The sequence below is a fragment of the Mustela lutreola genome, chromosome 7 (assembly GCF_030435805.1).
Source record: "Mustela lutreola isolate mMusLut2 chromosome 7, mMusLut2.pri, whole genome shotgun sequence".
Taxonomy (NCBI): domain Eukaryota; kingdom Metazoa; phylum Chordata; class Mammalia; order Carnivora; family Mustelidae; genus Mustela; species Mustela lutreola.
Window position 1 is genome coordinate 104,859,490 of NC_081296.1, and position 15,655 is coordinate 104,875,144.

At 34.4% G+C, this 15,655-nt stretch overlaps 1 protein-coding gene across 4 annotated transcripts in view; it reads right to left on the reverse strand.

Moving 5' to 3' along the window:
* SOS2 (SOS Ras/Rho guanine nucleotide exchange factor 2) overlaps positions 1–15,655 on the reverse strand; it is an 83,737-nt gene that overhangs the window by 3,375 nt on the left and 64,707 nt on the right. For 3 of the 4 annotated variants that reach the window (XM_059182037.1, XM_059182036.1, XM_059182038.1), the window contains 5 exons: positions 13,069–13,186; positions 11,882–12,054; positions 8,605–8,721; positions 7,155–7,416; positions 6,572–6,613 (listed from right to left, as the gene is read on the reverse strand). In XM_059182037.1, the coding sequence (XP_059038020.1) occupies positions 6,572–6,613; positions 7,155–7,416; positions 8,605–8,721; positions 11,882–12,054; positions 13,069–13,186 (712 nt within the window). Of the gene's footprint in view, positions 1–6,571; positions 6,614–7,154; positions 7,417–8,604; positions 8,722–11,881; positions 12,055–13,068; positions 13,187–15,655 lie in introns of those variants that run through there. The other variant, XR_009355663.1, reaches the window with a different exon arrangement.

A 15,655-nucleotide genomic window follows, 5' to 3' on the forward strand; every position in this document is an offset into this window, starting at 1 on the left:
AACTAGTTGGGAAAGCTGATGAGTTTAATTTTAAACACATGGAGTATGAACTCCTTATGTGATATCTAAGTAAAAATGTCAATCTTATTACTCCTTGTGAAAGACTACTGTCCCGATCTTGTGCCTCTGCAGTTACTTCATGGGTCCTGTATGCCTATGGGATGTCAGCGGATGGTGTGTGGGTCTAGACTGAGCACTATCTGCTGTAGATATATTCCTTTTGCCTGACCAGCATCTTTTGCCCATTCAGAGCAAACTACTCTTGGTGACAGTGATTCTATCCCATGTGGCTTAATCAGCCAGTTTGGCCCAGTGCACCCCAACTCCAGTCAGACAAATGCCAAGTGCTGGTGAGGATGTGAAGAAAGGGGAACCCTCATATAGTGTTTTTGGGAATGGAAATTGGGGCACCCACTGTGGAAAACAATATGGAGTTTCCTCAAAATATCAAAAATAGGAATACCATATGATCTTGTAATCCCACTACTTCAAGCACTGGTGAGAAAGGTCTAATTTTCATTCTTCTTCTTCTTCTTCTTCTTTTTTTTGGTCTAACCTACATTCTAAAAGGTCCTGGCTGCTATCCTGAAAACAGACTATGGGGAAGACGAGAAGTTACTAAAATAAACTAGGTAAGAAATATGGTGGCTTGGATCAAGGTGACAGCAGTAGAGATGGTGAGAAATAGATTCTGGATATATTTTGAGGGTAAACAAGATTTGGTGATGAATCACATTTGGGGTATGAGAAAAAGAGAGAAGTAAAAGAGAACTCTAATATTTTTAGCCTAAGCAATTGAATGCAGTTTAGAACTGGGATGAGGAGGCAGTGGGAAGAACAACTTTGGAGGGGATGAAAACAAGCGCAGTTTTGGAGAAGTTTGAGATTCCTGTTCAGTATCTAAATGGAGATGTCGAATAGGCCACTGAGTATATGGGTCAAAAGGTCAAGATAGAGGTCCTAGGTAGAGAAAAAAGTTGGGGAATTATCATTATACAGGTAATATAAGATTCAATGGGTCAACCAAGTGAGTGAGAAGAGGTCCAGGGCCTGAATCTTGCTGACTTCCAATATTTATAGGTTGGGAATATGAAGAAAAATAAGCAAGAGAGACTAAGGAGCTGAAAGTATAGTTAGAAAAACCAAGAGTGGGATGAACAAACATGATCTTCATTTATGTGACTTCTTCCCCATATTGGTCTTTTATATAAATAAAGGCAGAGGCTTGGTCTTTTTTTTGTTTGCCACTGAATCTATAGTACCTACCAGGGTAGCTGGTACAAAGTAAGTATTCAATTTCCTATTTAATAAGACCAAAGGGTGTGAACATTTTTATGGTTTGACATGTTGTTTACAGATTCTTTCCAAAAGGGGTCATACTAATATATCAACTTACAGGAGATAAGTAATGTCTGAGAATAACTTTTAACATAGGCTTGCTCATACTTTGATGTGAATCGTGTATTCATGTCCATTGTTAATGGAGTCTTGCTGTTTCTCCCACTGTTATGTGAGCATTTTTCAAACATATTATGTTCTTTTTTTTCAGGATTTGTTTTAGAAGAGTAAGAATTTCATGCAATTATTCTCAACATTTTCATTAAATTTCAAAATGAAATTTTCCTTAGCATATGGAAAATGTATTTAACTGCCATCCAAAATAATGTCTAGAACTCCTACTTCTAAAGTTGCTTGGTGTTATAGGTTGAACTGTGTCTCCCCAAAAGATACGCTGAAGTGCTAACCCCAGTACCTGTCAAGGTGACTTTACTTAGAAAGAAAGACTTTATTTAGAAAAAGTCTTTACAGATATATAATCATGTTAGGATGAAAATGGGCCCTAATCTAGTATGATAGAGGTCTTTAGAAGGAGAGAAGGCGGGACAAAGAAGCATGCAGAAGGAAGATGGTCATCTGACAACAGAGGTAGAGATTGAAATGATGCATCCATAAACCAAAGGAGGTCAAAGATTGTCAGGGAAGGCCAGAAGCTAGAAGAGGCAAAGAAAGATTCTCTCTTACATGTTGCAGAAGGAGCAAGTCCCTGCCAACACCTTGATTTGGGGCCTTACAGCCTCCAGAATTGTGCTTTTCTAAACCACTCAGTCTGGAATACTTTGTTAGAGCAGCACTAGAAAAAAATAATATATATAGTAAAAACATTTCCACCATAGAACAACAAGGAAAATAAGAAACAAACTTCAGTTAAGCCAGGAAACACTGAACCCTGAAGCTTCAATACGAGAAGGAGACAAATGGAGAAGATGAAACAAATTATGTAAAGGAGACAAATGGAGAAGATGAAACCCAAATGTCTACAGTTAGTGATACTGACAAACAGTTCTTAATGTGCCCCCACAGAATGAAAGGAGGGATCAGGAGTTAAAGGCACTTGGTATAATGGAAGACATGGGCATGAAAACAGAAGACTTGATTAAATCTTTATAAGGAGTAATTAAAACCCTGTGGGAGATTGGAAGTTTTATTTTCTGGTGAATCTAAACATCAGACTGGGGCCACTAGACTGTGCTGAAAACACAGATTTTCATACTAAATGTTCACACCACCCAGGCAGAAGATTCAAACAACTTTCTTTGGAAAAGTTAACAGTCCTATAAAAGAGGCCTCATAGATTCTGATATTTGGGGATTTCCTAAGTAAAAAACTTTTCATTATTCTATTACTCTAAAGTGAAACCTACATGCCAACAAGCTCTGCCCATGGATACAGCATTTCTTATCAGTTTATACTGCCTCACTCTAAAATATGGGAAGCTAAGGATACCAGATAAGAAAGGAAAAATTCTGATATGAAAGACAAGAGACAAAACTAATAGATGCAACTCAGAAAGGAAATAAAAACAGAAACAATTTTTTTTTCAAAACCACTATTATATCCTATGGGAGATAAGACAGTGAATCCACGAAGCCAGAATAATAGGATGGTATAAAAATGGTATGAACAGAAGAAACTAGAAAGAATTTTTTGGAAATTCAAAATCATGATAGATGGAGGAAAAAAAAAAGAATTAGAAGAGGACATGAGGAAATCTTGCAGAAAACAGAACAAGAAAATAAAGAGATGGACAAAAGACAAAACTGGAGGCTCAAACCAGGATATATGATATAGAAAAGGAACTCAAAAAGCAAGTCAGAGAATATGTTTGGGAGGAAATTATTAATAAAACAATATAAGGAACATTTTCTAGAAATCAAAGACATGAATCTCTTAATTTAAAGGGCTAAACAGGGTGCCTGGGTGGCTCAGTTGGTTAAGCGACTGCCTTTGGCTCAGGTCATGATCCTGGAATCCCGGGATCAAGTCCCACATTGGGCTCCCTACTCAGCAGGGAGTCTGCTTCTCCCACTGAACTCTCTCCTCTCATGCTCTCTCTCTCTCTCTCAAATAAGTAAATAAAATCTTTAAAGGGCTAAATAAGTAGATAGAAAAGTGAAAGGAAAAAAATGACTCATACTAAAGCAGATAATTGCAAATATATAGATCATCAGTAATAAAGAGAAGATTCTGAAACTTTCTTGAATATACTATGGCAGAGACTTCTAACTATCCCTCAGTATATCTACCCTTTTCTTCCTTTTAGTAATAGGATCCCTGTATTGTAGCAAGACAAAAGGCTGCCTAGCTACAGACAACATCTCTCAGCCTCCCTTGTAGCTGAAGTTTTGTCCAATGGAATGAGAGCAGGAGTAATGTGAGCAAGTCCCACATGATGTTTTTCTTCTTATTATTATTTTTTAAGATTTTCATTTATTTGAGGGGTGCCTGGGTGGCTCAGTGGGTTGAGCCTCTGCCTTCGGCTCGGGTCATAGTCCCAGGTCCTGGGATCGAGCCCCACATCGGGCTCTCTGCTCCACAGAGAGCCTGTTTACTCCTCTCTCTCTCTGCCTGTCTCTCTGCCCACTTGTGATCTCTGTCAAATAAATAAATAAATAAATGTTTTTTAAAAATATTTTCATTTATTTGAGAAAAAGAGAGAGAGAGAGAGAGCAAGCACAAGCAGGGGGAGGGTCAGAGGGAGAAGGAGCAGCAACCTCCCCCCTGAGCAGGAAGCCTGACTTGGGACTTGACCCCAGACTGATATCATGACCTGCGTAGAAGACAGATGCCCAACCAGCTGAGCCACCAAGGTGTCCCACAGATTTTTTCTAATAAAACCCATTGACCTTCACCTTCCTGCTGGCTGGAAAATGGTAACAAATGAAGCAGATGCTCAAAACTCAAGAGATAGAAGCCCCATTTTGAGATTCTTGAATTGCTCTGCTAGCTTGTGAAACAGAGGTGGCTACTTGCTCTGGCTATTGTGAGAAATAGAATTCTATTTCATTTAATGTTCTGTATTTTGGGGTCCCTTTGGTACAGCAAGTATACTCTAGTTTTAAAAAAGGAATTGAAACTACAAGGTCAATGACAGAGGATTTCTGTTTTGTTCACTGCCATATTTCTTGTACCTAGAATACTGCCTGCACATATGAGACATTTAAAAACTATGCATGAACAATTTATGAGTGAATGACACTGGACTTCTAAACAGCAAGTATGAAAGCAAGAAGACCATAGGAAAATATCTTCAAAATTCTTAGTGAAAAGGATTTATAATTCTATACCCCATCAAACTATTAACAATTAAATACACTAAATACATTTTCAGAAATACAAAAGTTTTAAAACTTTTATATGTTTATCCTTTCTCACGTAGCTACTGGAGAATGTGCCTCTACCAAAATAAGGCAGATATCAAGAAAGGAGACAAGGAATACAAAAAAACAAGGATCCAAACACAGGAAAGAAGTGAAAGATTTCGGGGTGCCTGGGTGGCTCAGTGGGTTAATGCCTCTGCCTTCAGCTCAGGTCATGGTCCCAGGGTCCTGGGATCAAGTCCCGCATCAGGTTCTCTGCTCCGTGGGGAGCCTGCTTCCTCCTCTCTCTCTGCCTGCCTCTCTGCCTACTTGTGATCTCTGTCAAATAAATAAATAAATAATCTTAAAAAAAAAAAAAAAAAGAAGTGAAAGATTTCTAGGATGACAACAAAAAAAGTTCTAGGATGACAGCTGGTTGAGAGGCCAAGAGAGCAACCAGTCTAAACTGGAGCAGAACCACAGGACACCAGGAAGGAAGTTTCCAAGTTAAACAGCAAAACAAAAATCCTGACAACTGTCCTGAGTGGTCGACCTTATGGAAAACTACTGAGAAAGGGTGTGAGAAGACTGAGCAATAGATGTTTGAAAAACCAACCAACAAACAAAAACACCTAAGCATTAAAGACTTTCTCATAAAACAGAGCTGTACAAGAAAGAAAACATAATCATAGTATATGCTACCTGACTTAATAGTGAGTAGTATTTTCCCAAAATGTGACAAGTATATTAGGCAGAATAAAGGGCAGAATTCTCATCTACTGTAATAGCAAATCAGTAAAAACTGTCTAAAATTAATGATTCAAAAGAGAGAAAAGTACACAAACACCATTTAAAAATGTGTACGTGTCACTGGGGAACAAGAAAAGATGTGGGGAGACATGGGGTAGGGAACTGTTATCAATTTCATTTTCACTGTTTAGTACTATTAGCCTTTTAAACTGTATGCATATATCACTTTGATAAAAATTTAAATATTAAGATACAGAATTATAAACATTTAAAAGACTAACCTTACTTTTCTCATTTGACAGGAACTCTCATGTTACTACCTAAATTATATACACTTTAATGTGATAGAAGCAAAAGTCATCCAGATTGGGGGAATTATTCCTGAAGCTTCTCTGTACCTTTCTGGGTGGTGGTGGTGGTGGTGGTGATGGCTGTTGTTTTTAAAGATTTTACTTAATTATTTGAGAGAGTGAGAAAGCGCACAAGCCGGGGAGTGCGTTGGCGGGGGAAGGGAGAGAAAGAAACAGAGACTCCTAGCTGAGCAGGGAGCCCGACACTTGGCTTGTTCCCAGGACCCCAAGATCATGATCTGAGCAGCAGAAGGCAGACGTTTAACAAACTGAGCTACCCAGGTGCCCCTGGGTTGTTTTAAACAAATGATTGCAGAAAGAATGGTGACAGCATTTATGTCATATATTATGAAATAAATGAGAATGGCAGAATAGTGTTTTACTAAAATAACTGCCTTAAGTAAGATCATGTGAAGAAACAAGTGATCAAGGGCTGTCTGGGAACCTGATAAACATTTAAGTATATAATCCACATGGGAAAATGAGTTGGGATGGGAAAGAGGAGAGGCAACTGATATGAAATCACTGTTGATTATGTGCCAATCTATATGCTGGGTGTGCAACATCGTCATCTCATTTGATCCTTAACAGGGTTGGAGATGCTAAGTAATTTGTTCAAGGTTACACAACCCCTAGATCATTGATAGGTTGTAAAATGATGAAAACTATAGTAAAGTTTACATAGTATTCAGTTGTAAGCAAGTAACACAATTTATTTATAAGAATTTCATTCATTTTTTTAAAAAATTTCAATGTTGCTAAAACCCAAATACTCATATACAGATTTAATCAACTTGAATAATTTCATTAGAATTGACTCAAATTCTTACTTACTTGAATGTGGCAAGAGGACTGGAGCAAAAATGCTATTGCTGCCTATTGGAATGAGAAAAATTAATTTGAAAAGAAAGGTGGTACATAAGGTTTTACTTTTAAAATATTTTTGCATAAAATAACAAATGTAGTAACACAGAGAGTACAGAATTTTATCATTCTCTATTGACACGTTAGTTTTAAAAGAAATGAACACAGAATGCTACCTTTGTAGAGGGAATGTTTTTCCTTTCTTAGCATAAGTAGTTCCCTCTCTATCACAGTCTCTTTTTAAATTTCCTTCATGAAACGTATCTGCTTGTTTTCTTACTCTGTCGCTCCCTTTAGAACAATAATATGGGGCCCAATAGGTACTAAACAAATCTTTGTTTAATGAATACATTAGAAAATAAGATGCATAAATAATGCACAAATGATGCTTTTAATCCCTTGTGTTAATCATTATTTCCACATTTAAATGCCATTTTCTATACTAATATCTACATTTAATTAAAGGAATCTACAGTTTAATTAAAATGATGAGAAGAATTATCTGAAACATTAAGATTCCTTTTTTATCAAATGGTTTACATCAAATACATACCACAGGAACTATTGAGATCCACATCTAAAAACACACTAAGGTCTGAAGAAGCAGATACTGGTGGAGTAGAGGGTGTATTTGGAGAGGTTGGTGCTGACACAGTTGATTCAAGATCAGTTTCAGCAATCCGACTAAAGCTCATTTTACATGGTTCTCTTTCTAATGGTGTTGGATGACCTCGTAAAGTGCCTGAGGTAGAGCCATGTCGGCCTGTATTAGGCCGTATTCCAGGAGATTTTAAAGAGAAAGTTGATTTCCTAGGCTACAAAAAGCAAACATAACTACCATTACTAATTTGCATGGATTTCATTTTTATGGTTTAACACTACCTTATTAATTCTTAGCATACAGTTAAGAGAGTACAATAAAATCTCAATCTGCAAGCATGTCGGGGATTTGACTGGCTTAATACAAGTAAACACCTTTTCATACTGCAGAAATAAAATTCTTGAAAATCTGTGTGAAAACTTGTTCCTCCCCAAACTCTTGAACCTGAACTTCTTCAAATCACTGGTATCAATTTTACATACATTTACCGTGGACATAATATATACAACATATTATGTTAGGTACATCAAGGGGGAAAAAAAAGGCCTTTTTTTTTTTCCTAATAGTAAATGACCAACCCCCACAATACTACTTTCAAGTTTTTGGAGAAAACTGCTATCATTGTCTCCCACCCTCCACTTCCGTACCTCTTTTTAAAATCTCACAGCGGTAACCAAATGAAAAAATATGGAACTCAGATTCAGATAACTTGAGGTAAAATCTCCAGGGTGCTAATATCTAGCTTTGCAGCCTTAAAAGAGTTATTTAACAACCCTCAGCCTCAGTTTTTGTTTGTAAAATGAGAGTAAGATCTATGTCATAAAATTGTTGTGGAGATGAGGTAACATCTTGCTGCTTGACTCGAAGTAGGTATTATAAGCGTTCGAATTCCTCCCACATCTTGCTTTCTGTTCAACTACTTAAAACTGGTCTTCCCCTACCTCTGTTGCCACTGCAAACCCAAGAATAACTAGAAACTGTAGTAGCAAATTTTAGCATGAAGAACATTCCAGTGGTGACCATGGACTACGGTGCTCTAATGACAGTAGTCATGGTCAGTCAGGCTAAAAGAACCATGAGACACTTGCTTACTCCTTTTTCCAGGTCTTTTCATTTCCTGGTCATTTATAGCTCTCACTTTCTCACAACTTTCCACCTTATACTAGGAAGGCTTAAAAACTGACAGATAAAGAAGTGCTATAAAGGATAAACCAGATTTAACCAAAAGGCTATAACATTGCCTCCCACAGTATATATTGCTTTAGAAATAGTATAGTACTGCAAAACAAAGGACTGAAAAATATCTATTCAAATAAATTAGAATTTTAATGATAATAGGTTACTAAACATTGAAGATAATATTGTTTTAAAAAATTTTTTCCCAAAAATGTAATGAACTTACAAATCGAGGTGGCTGTTTGCAATTTCGGGGTTCAATTTCTAGTGACTTGTTGAACAAATAATCTGTAAACTCCTTTTCAGAAGCACTTCCCATGGGGTTAAGGTTTTCAAAGAATCTCTGGAATTAGACAAATTTCCGTAAGTACATGTTTTAGATCTTATTGGAACATGTATTTCAGCAGCTTAAAACAAAACAAAACAAAAATCAGTAAATTAAGAGATCATAATGTCTGAGAGTTCACAAGAATTGCTGATTCCAATATCTCTACTTTCAAATGAAGTTGTACACTTTCTACGGGAGTTGTATATTTTGTCTTCATTTTCTATTAAGGAGATGGACAGATTTTCATTTATTACCATCTTAATGGCTCAGTATCCCACAGTTAACATTTTTCCTACTCATTGTAACAAAGTAATTATCACCAGTAAGCTATCAAAAGTGTTTAGAACAGAATTATAGTTATAATTCACAATGAGACTTTTTTAAAAAAAGATTTTATTTTTAAGTAATCACTACACCCAATGTGGGGCTCGAACTTACAACCCTAAAATCAAAAGTCACATGCTCCATCAACTGAGCCAGCCACATGCTCCAGAATGACATTTTTTTTTAAAGATTTTATTTATTTATTTGTCAGAGAGAAAGAGAGAGAGAGAGCACACAAGCAGGCAAAGAGGCAGGCAGAGGCTGAGAGAGAAGCAGGCTCCCTGCTGAGCAAGGAGCCTATGTGGGACTCAATCCCAAGACCCCAGGATCATTGAGCCGAAGGCAGCGGCTTAACCCACTGAGCCACCCAGGTGTTCCCAGAAAGACACTTTTTTTTTTTTTTAAGATTTTAATTTATTTGACAGAGAGACAGATCACAAGTAGGCAGAGAGAGAGAGAGAGGGAAGCAGGCTCCCCGCTGAGCAGAGAGCCTGATGCGGGGCTCAATCCCACCCCCCCAGGATCATGACCTGAGCCGAAGACAGAGGTTTTAACCTACTGAGCCACCCAGGCGCCCACAGAATGACACTTTTGATAATCAGAAAAAAAAAACAGAGACAAGATGGATTAAGTTCTATTCAAAAGTGATTTCAAGAACAATTATAAATTTATTTGTGCTAACCTCTAGTAAAATAATCTTTCTGTCTTTATGGAAAAAAATTTTTTCTAACCTTATATTTGAGTTTTTAGATAGAAAATTCAGATGCTTTAGCAAAGAGTAAAAAGAAATATAAATAGTAATCTCATCAACCAGAGATCTATTAACATTTTACTCTTAGAATATTGTTCCAGTGTTATTATATATATATTATATATATATAATATCCAGTAATATTCCAGTGCATATGAATATATGCATATATATGTATCTTCATTTTCTGGGTTTATTTTGCAATACTGGAACCATAACAGTTATCTTTAACCTTTTTTTAGTTGATAACTCAGTATTTTTCCATGTGGTTTACTTATTTTATAAGTACAAACTTAAGCTCTATAGTCTTTAATCATATTATGTTCCAGAATTTATCTCACCAATCACCACATAGGCAGTTATCTATCCACAGCAATGCTTTCTAATTCTTTGTATTACAATATGAGTAATTATTATTAGCTCCTTGTGCATAAATTTTTCTGTACATTTATGATTATTTCCTCAGAAAAATTTCTTAGAAGCAAATTACTGGATTTAACCTTATTTAACTTTGAAGTGGTTTAAGAAATATATATAAAAATAAGTACTGGGCTTTCACTTTAACAGTAGGCAAAATGAGTTTCATAATTTCTGACATAAAATTCTCCCACATTTCAGGCATTCTGCCAATGTCAAGAAAATTGAATTACTCCTTTTAACAGTATTGAAACAGCATGTTCTTATATTCAGATTAGCCAAATTAAATCATATGAACCAAACAGTAATTTAAAGACTTCTATAAAGTTATAATAGCAGTGTTCTTGCTTTTCTCATCCTTTGCTCTATTCTTTAATACTATTTATTAGTTTAGTTAACTATGGCTTGAAAAGTAAATGCCCCCACACTCCCATAAAGCATTATTTAATGCTTTGAATGATGGGAGAAGGTCTAGAACAGATCACAAAAACCTATTAGAAGTTACTGAGATATGAATGTTAGAAGTACTATTTCAAATATACCCAACTATAATTTAACATGATTTCTTGGGAAAATATATATTATAAACTTTAAGCTTCAAGAGTATATTTCTTTAGATCTATGAAATTCAATATCACAAAGGGCTGGCCCCATGATGAGGGAAGAGAATGAAATATGGGACCACCAGCAGCTTGTCACCATTTTTAGAGCTGTCTATATTTTCATAACAGTGTAGTTTAAGTCATTCTTTCTTAGGACTTTAGTGTATTTTGTTTTGAAGTAGGAACAAAGAATAGTTACCATCCCACAACTTCGGAAATTGGGAGTCATGGTGCCCATTTTCACTTAATATGCCTGACCTGCACACTAAGCCTGAAAGTTGAACACAATTTTTAATGTGACAGGTGAACTTTTTCTGATAGCTACTATGTACTGAATTTCAAATAAGTATAACAAAATAAAATTCACTTAACATAAACATAGTATCATAGTCTACTATGATTTAGAAGGTATCCCACATCTTACAGTACACAGAATCAGTGTTATAAACTAGTGATCAAAATAGATTATCAATTGATAGAATGTTAAAAAAATGATTTTTTGCTAAGCATATACATCTATACATATACACAAATACATATTATATAAAACCAACCTCTTTCCCTATTTAAACCCAGTATTTTTATGAAGCAATTAATTATTTAATGTTACATTGGCGCATATAAAATATGTAATATAGCTAACCAATGACAGTACTAGTAGTGGATTTTCTTTTTACTACATGGACATCAGAGAGTTTCATTCCAATTTGTCATTCATTTTTTGAAAGTATTACTTGACCAGTTGCACAAAGAAGCAATACTCTCACGAAAAAAGTCCCTAATAATATATATTTTTAAAGATTTTATTTTTAAAAAATCTCTACACCAACATGGGGCCCAAACTTACCACCCTGAGAACAAGAGTCATACATTCTACAGACTGGCACCCCCGTTCCTAGTAATATTCGTAACTGCAGACTGTTAGCACAGAATATCTAATATTTACCACTTCTATCTAGTGATAACTTACTGTATTATTTTTATAGTAAAATAAGTAGCATAAGTGTGGTTATGATATTTCTAACAGATTGCAGAGAATTTAACATGTTCTCTTTTAAAGATAAGCAAAGAAAATATTTACCCTCATTTCTGGTTCTATCCGTAAACAGTAAGGTTGATTCTGATACTGCTGAATTTCTCCCGTAATTTCAGCTACTTTCCTCCTCTTACTGAAATTGATTAAATCTTTCCCTTTCTTTTTTAAAAAATCATTATTCCCTTCTTCAGTTTTCAGAATATTTGTTAAATATATTCCTAGTAAAAAAGAGTATTTGAAGAAAAGTTATAAAATCTGTTACTTAATCATTTGAAAAAAAAAAAACAACTGATCTAGTGAAGTTGAAAGACATTCTATAATCCAGCAATTTTACCCCTAAAATGTTGGTAAGTCTGATGGGCTTATTAATTAATTTTACATTAGGAATTTTTTAACATTTAAAGAATTTAAAATAAAAAGAAAATTATGGCTTAGGAAAGGCTTAATTTATTCCTTAGCCTAACAGCCTAAAATAAGAGCTGATTCATTCACAAAGTCTGTGTTAAATCTGCTTTAACCATTTTAATATTTGATTATAAATATTTAATATTTGATTATAAATATTTAATGCCAATGATCTTAACTAATGATCAATAGATTAATTATAAGCCAATTCTGGTGATAAGACTATAGATTTGTAAATTCTCTGTTTTCCCCAAGCCCATAATTTAGATAGAAAAATAATTATTCCTCACTCTGGGACAAGAAGAAAGGTTTTAGCTCCTTCTTCATATGTAATTATGGATTCACTTAAATCAGTGGCTCTCAACTGGGGGCAATTTTGTCCCTTAGGGAATACTTGGGATTTTCCGGAAATATTTTTGGTTAACACAACCAGTGGGGTGTGTGTCTGTGTACACAGGCATGCATGTTTCAATGTTCAAAATTCCTAAGTTGAAATACTAATGCCCAATGTGATAGTATTAGAAGGTGGGATGCTTCGGAGGTGCTTAAATACTGACGGTGGAGCCCTTATGAATGGAATCAGTACTCTTACAGAAAGACCCCACAGGGCTCCTTACAACAACTCTACAAAGATATAATTATCATAACCTCTGTTTTAAAGATAAAAAAACAGAGACTTCAAAGTTTTATTTATCAATATGAACAGTTAATAAAAGTAGATATGCTCAGATATAAAAATCAGAACCATCTGCCTTTAAAGGCTGGTCTCTTTTGGCTACAACAAACTACCTCAAAATATAAATATAAATCCATGTTCAGTAACTTACCAAAAAAAGGCACACAAGGTGGATTGATTGACTTAAGTTTTACTAGGTATTTTTTAAAGTGATCTTGACTTAATTCCACAGCATCATCCAAAATTCTCCTTTTTCTTTCCTGCAATGCCTTTAAAATATATAAATTGAGTATAACTTGTCTTTTTACAATTCAATCACATTTTATGAACACAGAGCTTGGAATTCTATACAATTTTGCAATTATGTGAAAAATAATTTTTTAAATTAAAGATGAGAAGTATTCCTTTCTGTACTTGCCTGAAATGATTTATCTATAAATATAAAACTTAAAAACTTCATTTTTTTCTAATATAAATTAGAGGAGTAAGAAATAAAAAATTCTTCCTCATGATCTTGTTAGTTATAATTCTGATTAGCCAGAATTTCAAATCATAGCTATAGGAGAAAAATATAATCCTAAAGCATTCAAATATATTTCCACTGAAAGGTCTTTGAGGCTAAGGGTAAGGAGAAAGCTGTGGAAGGGAGAGAAAAATTGAACAAAAATTTAGTAAACCAAATAAGCAGAATCATTCCTTTTATATTTATTCTATTTTTTGTTCTAAATTAATTACTTTATTTTTAACCTAGTTAGGTGTTTACACACACACACACACACACACACACACACACAAATCCACAGCAAACAATGCACTGATAGAAAACTGTCTAATGTATTTCCTTTAATTTAAGGAAAAAGCAAAGGGGATTAAACCCTAACTTTTATTCAGTACTCTACAGAAGTCTTAACTAGCATGAACAAGAAAAATAAAGAAAATCAAAGAAAAACTGTCAGTATTCACAGAGGATATAATTATCTGTGGAAAAAAAAAACCAATAAATCTACAAATGGAGTGCTAATGAGAGCATTTAGCATTGTTGATTGATATAAAACCAATCAGCAAAGATCAACTGCATTTCTACATATCATCAATAAAGAAAACAAGATCTTTAAAAAAATTCTAATATAAATCTAACAAAAGAGGTATGAGCTCATCATCAAGAAAACCATAAAACTTTGTATTAAATTAATAAATAAAGGGAGAGACATACATGTTCGTGGTTTGGAAGACTCACTATAAAATTGTCAGTGCATTTACTATTAGGTGACGGGGTGTGGGCCAACATGGAGGCTTAAGTGGGTAGAAGAATAAATGAAACAAGATGGGATTGGGAGGGAGACAAACCATAAGTGACTCTTAATCTCACAAAACAAACTGAGGGTTGCCGGGGGGAGGGGGTTGGGGAGAAGGGGGTGGGATTATGGACATTGGGGAGGGTATGTGATTTGGTGAGTGCTGTGAAGTGTGTAAACCTGGTGATTCACAGACCTGGGGATAAAAATATATGTATATAAAAAATATATGTTTATAAAAAATAAAAAATTAAAAAAAAAAAAAAAAAAAAATAAAATTGTCAGTGCTCCACCAACTGAACCAAAGCAATTTATAGAACCAATGCAATTCCTATCAAACTTTCAATAAATGTATGGAAGCAACTGGCTAGCCATATGGAACAAAACATGAAATTAAACTCCAACCTCACTCCATACATTTTTCAAAACTTATTTCCAGCTGGATTAAGGAATGAATGTGAAAGACAAAACATTAAGATAATAGAGAAAGACAATAAACAGCACAAATAACAGGACAAAATAAATTTGATTAGAGTAAGAACTTTTGTTCATCAAAAGATAGAAAAAAAAGATGAAAAGAGAAGCTTCAATCTGGGAAGAGATATTTACAGTACATATAACTGACAAAGGATTAAAATCCACTATATAAGAGAACTCACAGAGATTCATAAGAAAAACTCAACAATGCAAAAAAAAAACAAAAAAATTTCTATAAGAAGAAATATAAAAAACCAATAAACATTTAAAAACAGGTTCAAGCTCATTATAAATCAGGGGTTTATAAACCAAAACGACAAGATTGGAAAATGATAAGAACTGACAATTTCAAGTACTGGTGAGAAGGTAAAATAACTAGAACTCATACATTTCTGGTGGGAGTATAAACTGGTACAATTATTTGGGAAAACAATCTAGCATTATCTAGTAAAGCTGCAGATACCCATAACCTATTATCTAGTAGTTCTACTTCTAGGTAAATGACTTAGAGAAATTTGTGCACTAGGATATATGTAGAAAATGTTCATGGTACTATTACTGATAATAATCCTACACTGGAAACAGTCTAAATGGCCATTAACTAGTAAATAAATAAATAAATTTTGGTAAGTTTATTCTTATAATATGATACAGCTCTGAAAAAAAAATGAATGATAGCAGTAAGAAGCAAACTGGATGAATTTTAGGAAGATAATATAATATAATATAATAATATAATATATTACATATATTCATATGTAATGAAGAAACACGCAAAATGAAATAGTACATTGTTTAGAGATACAAATAAGTAAAACTACAGAAAAAAAGTTGAATAATAAGGACAAAATTCAGAATGATAGTTGAAGGGATGAGGATGGAGATGGAATGGGGAGGTGTTCTTAAACCAGGTATACAGGTGTTCTTTGTATTTTTATTCTTTTTGCCTTATACATATTTTATAAA